The 9,387-nt window shown below is 42.1% G+C and overlaps 2 protein-coding genes across 4 annotated transcripts in view; both read left to right on the forward strand.

The window, feature by feature from the left end:
- Positions 1-7,488, forward strand: part of LOC120438767 — a 37,431-nt gene extending 29,943 nt beyond the window's left edge. The window contains exons 1-7 of one of the 3 annotated variants that reach the window (XM_039609194.1): positions 157-179; positions 1,314-1,406; positions 1,519-1,668; positions 1,781-1,894; positions 6,491-6,569; positions 6,967-7,195; positions 7,336-7,488. In XM_039609194.1, coding sequence (XP_039465128.1) covers positions 172-179; positions 1,314-1,406; positions 1,519-1,668; positions 1,781-1,894; positions 6,491-6,569; positions 6,967-7,195; positions 7,336-7,379 — 717 coding nt within the window. In that variant the 5' untranslated portion in view covers positions 157-171 and the 3' untranslated portion in view covers positions 7,380-7,488. Of the gene's footprint in view, positions 1-156; positions 180-1,313; positions 1,407-1,518; positions 1,669-1,780; positions 1,895-6,490; positions 6,570-6,966; positions 7,196-7,335 lie in introns of those variants that run through there. The other 2 variants (XM_039609195.1, XM_039609196.1) reach the window with 2 other exon arrangements.
- A 1,015-nt stretch (positions 7,489-8,503) lies between these two features.
- Positions 8,504-8,980, forward strand: LOC120438770 (protein NLRC3-like; the record flags this gene model as incomplete). Its single annotated transcript, XM_039609202.1, has 1 exon — positions 8,504-8,980. A coding segment is annotated over one exon (477 nt), but the record flags the coding sequence as incomplete, so codon positions are not given.
- Between the last annotated feature and the right edge of the window lie 407 nt (positions 8,981-9,387).

Genomic DNA, 9,387 nt, shown 5'->3' on the forward strand with positions numbered 1-9,387 from the left:
AGCATTTTAATAACTATTTCCAGATGTTTCCAAAGATGAAAACAGAATTAAACTCCAGCCTGATCCGTTTCTGAGGTTCCTGACTCTGAACGTCCCTCAAACGCCTCTCTGATCGTTTACGTCACTTTTACTTTCGCTTTCGTGAATGTTGTGGCGCAGCTGATCGTCTCCATGTTAAGGTAACGTTAGCAGTCTGTACTGTTTCCTGGCTAACATCAGCTGTGTGCAGCTTAGTTTCAGCATAAATCTGCTTCGTTTGATGTGAGATCAGAGTCTGGGAACGAGACAGAAACAGTTAGTTGATGATCAGCAGCTGAACTCAGAGTCGATGTTACTGTGGATCCACTGACTGGTGACTGTAGGCAGCTTCTCCTGCCTCCAGCAGTCTGTGGATGTATGGGCTCAAATTGTAGTCATAAATATTTTGTACTTGTAAATCAGGATTTGTATGTGTAAAAAGAATTTGTGTGTATGTAAAAAAAGATTTGTGTGTGGACTTAGCCAAGAAATACGTGTGAAACTCTGCACTCAAGTTTCAAGTTACAAGACCCTATTTTTTCTTCCTTTCATCTGATTGGCCAATGTCATGTCAATCACAAATTTAACAATCCAATCAGAGAACAGATGGGTGTGGCTATTGTAGGGTTGCTTTATGAAGCTTCAGGTCCTTGAAGGGAATAAATGCCCCTTTTCATGCCAGCCCAGCGTTTTCCTTCATCACCAGGAAGGAAAACAGTCTGTGGTTGTCCGAGTTTTGTGATTTTTGTGTCACAGGTTTACGTGCTTAGTTAGCAGTTAGCATTAGCAGCACATGCTGCGTCCGATGTGAAAGGACTTTTATGCTGCGCACTGTGACTCACAGCAATGGTCCCGGGTCCGCCCTGACTTTGTGTTAAACTAATCCTAAAGTAATAATGGTGGGGACCTAGCTTCTATCGGATATTTACATAGAGATCCTCCAGCTTCAATCTGTATTACCCTTCAAGGACCTGCAGTCCAAAAAAGCCCCCCTCCGACAGCCACACCCATCTGTTCTGTAATTGGATTGTTACATTTGTGATTGACATGACATTGACCAATCACATGAAAGGAAGAAAAACAAGGTCGTACTTGTAACTTGAAACTAGTCCCACATGAAAATGTCAACAGTCAAACTCAAAATCTCTTTTTGTCAACAATAAAATGACAGCAGACCAATTTGAACAAAGTTGGTAAAATGCTTCAGAAATTAGTAAAATATTAAAAAGTGTCTTGATGCTCAGTCATCCAGTAAATCCACAAAAAGTTGATTGTGTTCATCTGGATGTTTTCAGCAGCATGGATCAGTGTGAGGACAGAGAGGAGGGAGTCCCTCCCTCTAAAAGCACTCTGTGTGGGGAACATGAGAGCCAGACCAAAGCTCAGAGGTGAGATGACCATCTCTAACTGTCCGTGACTCTTCTCCATGTCACAGCTCAGCACTCACATCACTGCTCCATCATTATTCACACTCATACCTCTGTGTGTGTTGTTTTAAAGCCCAGAGCTGTGGGGCGTACCAGGCTCAGCTGGACATAACCCTAAAACTAATCCAGAACCTGGACCTGAACCCAGCTGTGTTTCCTTAAAGAGCAACATGTCGAAGGATATTATTGAAAACTTTAACAAAAGACTGTTATGTGACAAAGAGTAAGTACATTATTTTTATGAGTTTCAGATTGTTCATCATGTCATTAATTTAAGATTTCCAGTTTTTCCTTCCTATCTCATGAAGCTGTTACATTTATTGTTTTTCTTTTAGGATCAATAAGAGGCCAGAATCTCCTGGACCTGAACCCAGCTGTGTTTCCTTAAAGAGCAACATGTCGAAGGATATTGATATAAACTTTAAAGGCTCTTCTTCTGCTGCTGAGAGGTAATGTGTGTCTAGATGTTGTTGCTGACTCTGTATTTTTGAATAAATCCTCATGTTTAATATCAGCTCAGCTCTTCAATTCAACCAGAGTTCAAACAAAGGCTTAATATACGTGTGTATTTGATATAATGCCAACAAGTACAAACAGGTGTTCTTACAGGTCTTAATCACAGAGCTCTGATAAGTCTGGTGACTTTCACAGTCAGCAATTTTGCTGCCTTTACTTTATATTGGCCTTTTAAAGCCCTTCAAATTCATACAGAGCTTTTAACACCAAACTCCTTTACAGTCCTTCTCCTCTCACACACCATCACACGACTGATTTGTCTGCAGCAGCTGTGTTACTGCTAGTATTTTATGATGTGTGTAATCTCCTCATATTGTTCCTGTGGTTTAGTTTGACTTCCTTCTGCAAACTCAGCTGCTCTGTTGCTGATACACGTCTCCATCAATATGATTGATCAGATGCTGCCAACACCATGTGTTTCATGTGAACGCTCAGCTGAAACCCTGGGTTGACTTATCGAGTTAATAACAAGCTTCACGTGACTGTGAATGCTAAAGTGAATCCAGATAAAGGAAAGAGACCCTGCTAATGTTGGACTCACTTCTTAGTGTAGATCCCAGGAGGAAGTTCAACATAGCAGCCATTCTTTGTGCGAGCTCGACCAAACCTGAGACCACAGTGCAGGATAATGATTATCATCTGTCTCTGTCAAGCACATTTAAAATCCACAAATAACAAAAATAATTATATTTGATCATTAAAATCTCTTTTCAATTAAAAAGCATGAGCACACTGGTGGATTACAGAAACATGAAAAACTCGTTAACAGTAAAGTTAATTTAGGCGTAAACAAAGAGGCAAACATACTTAAGTAGAAGGACTGATGTTTGTGTTAAAATAGGCTCTTAAAGCTGAAATACTGATTCAACTTCTTTACTCAAGTAAAGGTAAAAGAGTCCAGGCTCTGAAATGTACTCACAGTGTTAAAGTAAAAACTCCATCTTTGAAGCAAATTTCTGCCAGTTTTTGTGCAAAGTTACCTGAATTTCTACCTCCAACATTAATATGAGAAAATTATCTGAACTTTTATTCTAATGAATTTAATCAGCTTGAACATTTTGTAGCACAAAAGCAGAAAAAACCCCAAAGGGAATAAAAAACAGCTCCGTTTGCTGTTGCCTGCATTGAAGATGGGAGGCTTTGCCTCAACACCTGAAGAGGAAAATGAGTTTAGTCAAGTATTAAAGTGGGATTGAAGAGGTCAGGAAACCAGAGATCAGGTGTTGTGGTGCAGCATGGTCACAAGAATCATTTAGAAATAAAATATTTTCTCTTCTAGATTGTTTTGCACACAGTCTGATGTGCTGCTGCTCTGAGGTTTACTGCTCTCTGTGTGCTTAGAAAACTGTGAGGTACAAGTAGATTTGACACAAGTTATAATGGCTGATTTCCATATAACGGTGGAATACAGGGACTTAATCGTTAAGTAAGAAGAAAGTTTGAAGCCTAATCTTGAAAGTAGAGATAGTGTCTGTCTCCTGAATCCAAACTGGAAGCTGGTTCCACAGAAGAGGGGCCTGAAAACTGAAGGCTCTCCCTCCCATTCTACTTTTAAATACTCTAGGAACAACAAGTAGGCCTGCAGTGTGAGAGCGAAGTGCTCTAATAGGGTGATATGGTACTACAAGGTCATTAAGATAAGATGGGGCCTGATTATTTAAGACCTTGTATGTGAGGAGCAGGATTTTGAATTCTGGATTTAACAGGAAGCCAATGAAGGGAAGCCAATACAGGAGAAATATGCTCTCTCTTTCTAGTCCCTGTCAGGACTCTTGCTGCAGCATTTTGGATTAACTGAAGGCTTTTCAGTGAGTTTTTAGGACATCCTGATAATAAAGAATTACAGTAGTCCAGCCTGGAAGTAATGAAGGCATGAACTAGTTTTTCAGCGTCACTCTGAGACAGGATATTTCTAACTTTAGAGATGTTGCGCAAATGGAAGAAAGCAGAATTACATATTTGTTTAATATGTGCGTTGAAGGACATGTCCTGGTCAAAAATGACTCCAAGGTTCCTCACAGTGTTACTGGAGGCCAAGGTAATGCCATCCAGAGTAAGAATCTGCTTAGATACCATATTTCTAAGATTTTCAGGGCCGAGTACAATAACCTCAGTTTGATCTGAATTAAGAAGCAGAAAGTTAGCGGCCATCCAGGTCTTTATGTCTTTAAGACATTCCTGCAGTTTAACTCATTGGTGTGTGTTACCTGGCTTCATGGACAGATAGAGCTGGGTGTGCTTTGTCTTCTGATGATGCTGCCTTGGTGATTTCAACATCCATGTCTGCTGTGACTCTAAACTTCTGGTCAAGGACTTTTTAAATATTATTGACTCTTTTAACTTGACCCAGTGGGTTACTGGTCCCACGCATGAAAAAGGTCACACACTAGACTTGGAGCTTTCCCACGGGCTGGATGTGTGCATCACTGAAATATCTGAGTTGGGCATCTCTGATCATTTTCCTGTGTTGTTCACTGTAACGCTGCGCTGCTCGGTAGATAAGCCGTGCGCCTCAGCGTGTAAAAAGCGAGCACTTAATGCTCTGACAGCGCCGCTTTTTCTGCTGCCTTCATGGACTCTGGAATAATGAACTCCAGCTGTTAAAGTGTTGAGGACCTTTCGGACACTCTTCGTTCTACCTGCACTGATAATTTGGACTCGATTGCTCCGTTCAGGACTCTGCGCGCTCAGCATTTATCAGAGCTGTGGTTGAATGAACATACGCGCTCCCTCAGACGTGACTGTAGACGCGCTGAAAGGAGATGGAAAAAGGACAGATTGTATGTTTCTCTACAGATTTTAAGGACTTTCTGTCTTTCTTACCAAGAAGCTGTAAAAACTGCAGACACAGTTTGTCTTAAACTTAGTGTCAGTAAACAGTCACAGGCCTCAGGTACTTTTTGATGTCCTCAATCGTTTTCTTCCTTCACGTGATAATGTCGGAGTCATTTCTTCACCAAGTATTTGTGATGATGTTTTAGCATTTTTAACAACAAGTTTCTATCTATTAGGGCTCTTGTCTCGCCGACTGCTGCCTCAGTCCGAGTCTTTCTCCTGTGTGCTCAGCTGTCTTAGAGCAGTTTGATCCCGTCTCCCTTAATGACTTGACTGCGGTAGTTTGTAACCTAAGATCATCACACTGCCCCTCTGATTGTCTCCCCCAACTACTCTTCCAAGGATTGTCAGGTTGGAGATTGGCCTATAATTAGCTAAGACAGCTGGTCTAGGGATGCTTTTTAAGTAAAGGTTTAACTACAGCCAGCTAGGGATGGGTACCGTTTAGATTTGAAAACCTGCTGAATCAGAATCAGTTGCTGATGATGGCTTTTTTCTTTTACATTAATCATGTATAATCTTAACTCAAAGTCAACATAGACTTGATTGAAGTAACTCAGATCAGCCAATTCAAAATGCTAATTCAATCAACTCTGAGTTTATGGCTAGACTCAGTTTGTTGGCCCTGCACCTTAAAACTATTCCCTGTTTGTCCCTCATGTTTTTTGGATATTGTTTTCACATCTCATGTCACGGCTAGTGGGGCGAGCCATGTTGAATTTAATAAAGGACCCAAGATGCCGACACTGCTGTGAAGTGAGTGAGCTTTATTGAAACGGTGAAGTGCAGTGGAGATGGCCTGTGCAGAAGCTAAGATAACCTCTACTGAAAAAACTAAAAAACTAACCTGAAACCTTAAACGGAGACACGGGGAGATAACACAGACGAACCAGCAACAAGCAGGAGAAAACAAAGGGCTCATATACACAAAAGAGCCATCAGGGAATGAGAAAAGGGAGACACAGCAGGATCAACTGGACACAACCAGACAAGGAGAAGCAAAACTAGACACACTAACGTAGGACATGGCACTGTCAAAATAAAACAGGAAGTGAACACAGAGACACAATACTAACACAGTACAGAGGGAACACAGAAACCAAAACCTCAGAACTAGAAAATCTTAATCTGAATGAAATTGTAACAAAAGACAATAAGAATCAAAACAAAACCACTGAGTCCACAGACTCGGGACAAACATCGGCTCAAACTGTGGTCATAAATATTTTGTAAATCAGACTGTGTAGTTGTGAACTGAGTTTTGTAACATTGTGAAACAAAATATCTGAAAAGTTTATGTTTTTGCGTTCATTGATTTGTGTGTGTAAAAATGTAAAAAGTGTAATAAACATTAGAACTGCTTTTGCTGACACAAAGTTTGGCGAGCACTGCAAGTTGTCCCTTTAAACCAGTCACTGATATAAAGAGAGCAGCTTGTTCCAGGGCATCTGAGCATGGAGGCAAAGCTTTATGCAGGAGATGGTAAGAGCTGTTGGGACTAAAGAAACTGAGCAGAAAACTACAGACATCTGGAAACTGAGTTGTTAATTCTCAGTGGGATCACCAGGACTAGCAAAGCTTCACCATGACAGTCATCTGATTGAACCCATCCAAACATCACTTCATGGACCTTTAGCTTGTGTCTGTGTGTGGACAGACATAACATGAGCTAATTATTCATTACTCCTCCACAGAGTGGAGCAGGAGAGAGCAGAGGTTTCCACTGGTCAGTCTGCACAGCAACATCAAACACACCTGGACTCTGTGGTTATGGTTTGTAGTACTACGTTTACATTTGTTCTTTTCAGTCACCTCTATGCTGCACTTTGTGGACCAGAGGATTGTCAGTGTGTCCAACATAAATCAGAGTTTGGGCTCCATGATTTCAGTCAGATTGGGGTGACTGTAGCTCAGGAGGTGAGCAGGTCAGCTACTCGTCAGAAGCTTTGTGAATCAAAGCCTGGCTGGCAAATGTGGGTAACGTACTAAACCCAAGCTGCCCTCTGATGCATCCATCAGAGTGTGAAAGAAAGTATTTAAGCACAGAACAATGTGCTTGGTTGAATGAGGCATGTTGTATAAAATGCTTTGTGTGCACAGAGTATCACAGAGAGCTGTATAAGAACCAGTCCATTTACCACTGGGTAATTCATATAGTCTTCTTTTCCAGCGGCTGGAGGACAACATCACCATGTTTGTGAAGAACGAGCTGAAGAAGATCCAGAAGCTTCTGAGTCCAGATCACCCAGAAACTTTAAAGAGCCAGATGGAGGATGAGGAGATGTTTGAAGGTGAGGATGAAGATGAAAGAAAGAGCTGCAGAGAAGCATTTCTGAAGATCACACTCCACTTCTTGAGGAGACTTAAGCAGCATGAGATGGCTGACCATCTGCACAGCAGTAAGAGAATTTCTCTAAAGACTGAATATTGATCTTTCCTAATAGCTCAAGAAATGGACCAATAGACATTCATCCTTTCAGGGTACTGAAAGGCTGTGATATTTACTGTATAATATTTTTTCTGAATTTCTTACCTTCAGAAATATTTGCTTCACTCCAGAACGTGAACTTAAAGCCCAACTGAAGAAGAAGTTCCAGTGTGTGTTTGAGGGCATCGCTAAAGCAGGAAGCCCAACCCTCCTGAATCAGATCTACACAGAGCTCTACATCACAGAGGGAGGGACTGCAGAGGTCAATGATGAACATGAGGTCAGAAAGATTGAAACAGCATCCAGGAAACCAGACAGACCAGAAACAACCATCAGACAAGAAGACCTCTTTAAAGCCTCACCTGGAAGAGACGAACCAATCAGAACAGTGCTGACAAAGGGAGTGGCTGGCATTGGGAAAACAGTCTTAACACAGAAATACAGCCTGGACTGGGCTGAAGACAAAGCCAACCAGGACATCCAGTTCATATTTCCATTCACTTTCAGAGAGCTGAATGTGCTGAAAGAGGAAAAGTTCAGCTTGGTGGAACTTGTTCATCACTTCTTTAATCAAACTAACCAATCAGGAATCTGCAGGCTTGAAGACTTCCAGGTTGTGTTCATACTTGATGGTCTGGATGAGTGTCGACTTAATTTGGACTTCAACAAAACTAAAATCCTGACTGAAACCAGAAAGTCCACCTCATTGGATGAGCTGCTGACAAACCTCATCAGAGGGAACCTGCTCCCTTCTGCTCGCCTCTGGATAACAACACGACCTGCAGCAGCCAATCAGATCCCTCCTCAGTGTGTCGACATGGTGACAGAGGTCAGAGGGTTCACTGACCCACAGAAGGAGGAGTACTTCAGGAAGAGATTCAGAGATGAGGAGCAGGCCTGCAGGATCATCTCCCACATCAAGAAAGCTCGAAGCCTCCACATCATGTGTCACATCCCAGTCTTCTGCTGGATCACTGCTACAGTTCTGGAGGATGTGCTGGAAACCAGAGAGGGAGGACAGCTGCCCCAGACCCTGACTGAGATGTACATCCACTTCCTGGTGGTTCAGGCCAAAGTCAAGAGGATGAAATATGATGGAGGAGCTGAGACAGATCCACACTGGAGTCCAGAGAGCAGGAAGATGATTGGGTCACTGGGAAAACTGGCTTTTGATCAGCTGCAGAAAGGAAACCTGATCTTCTATGAACCAGACCTGACAGAGTGTGGCATCGATATCAGAGCAGCCTCAGTGTACTCAGGAGTGTTCACACAGATCTTTAAAGAGGAGAGAGGACTGTACCAGGACAAGGTGTTCTGCTTTGTTCATCTCAGTGTTCAGGAGTTTCTGGCTGCTCTTCATGTCCACCTGACCTTCATCAACTCTGGACTCAATCTGCTGGAAGAACAACAAACAACGTCCATGTGGCCTAAATTATTTGATAAACCAAAACTCAAATCTCTCCACCAGTGTGCTGTGAACAAGGCCTTACAGAGCCCCAATGGACACCTGGACTTGTTCCTCCGCTTCCTCCTGGGTCTTTCATTGCAGACCAATCAGACTCTCCTACGAGGTCTGCTGACACAGACAGGAAGTAGCTCACAGACCAATCAAGAAGCAGTTCAGTACATCAAGGAGAAGCTCAGTGAGAATCTGTCTGCAGAGAAAAGCATCAATCTGTTCCACTGTCTGAATGAACTGAATGATCGTTCTCTAGTGGAGGAGATCCAACAGTCCCTGAGATCAGGACGTCTCTCCACAGATAAACTGTCTCCTGCTCAGTGGTCAGCTCTGGTCTTCATCTTACTGTCATCAGAAAAAGATCTGGATGTGTTTGACCTGAAGAAATACTCTGCTTCAGAGGAGGCTCTTCTGAGGCTGCTGCCAGTGGTCAAAGTCTCTAAAACAGCTCTGTAAGTTATAAAGTTTTTATTATTTCATTTGGTTGGTATGTTATGGAAAAACACACTGCCATCAACTTCTGTTTTGTTTTTGTCAAAATCACTGTAATATAATCACTGTACCTTTATATACACGTGACTTGTATTAATGTTGCTGCCCTCTTGTGGCTAAAGTGTAATTATGTTATTGTTATTAGGGAGGATTTGAGAGAAACAAGTGAGTCAGCACCTTCGCTTTAGCTTAAAAATCCAAATTCTTATGTC

Source organism: Oreochromis aureus, linkage group 3, assembly GCF_013358895.1.
Source record: "Oreochromis aureus strain Israel breed Guangdong linkage group 3, ZZ_aureus, whole genome shotgun sequence".
NCBI classification, from domain to species: Eukaryota; Metazoa; Chordata; class Actinopteri; order Cichliformes; family Cichlidae; genus Oreochromis; species Oreochromis aureus.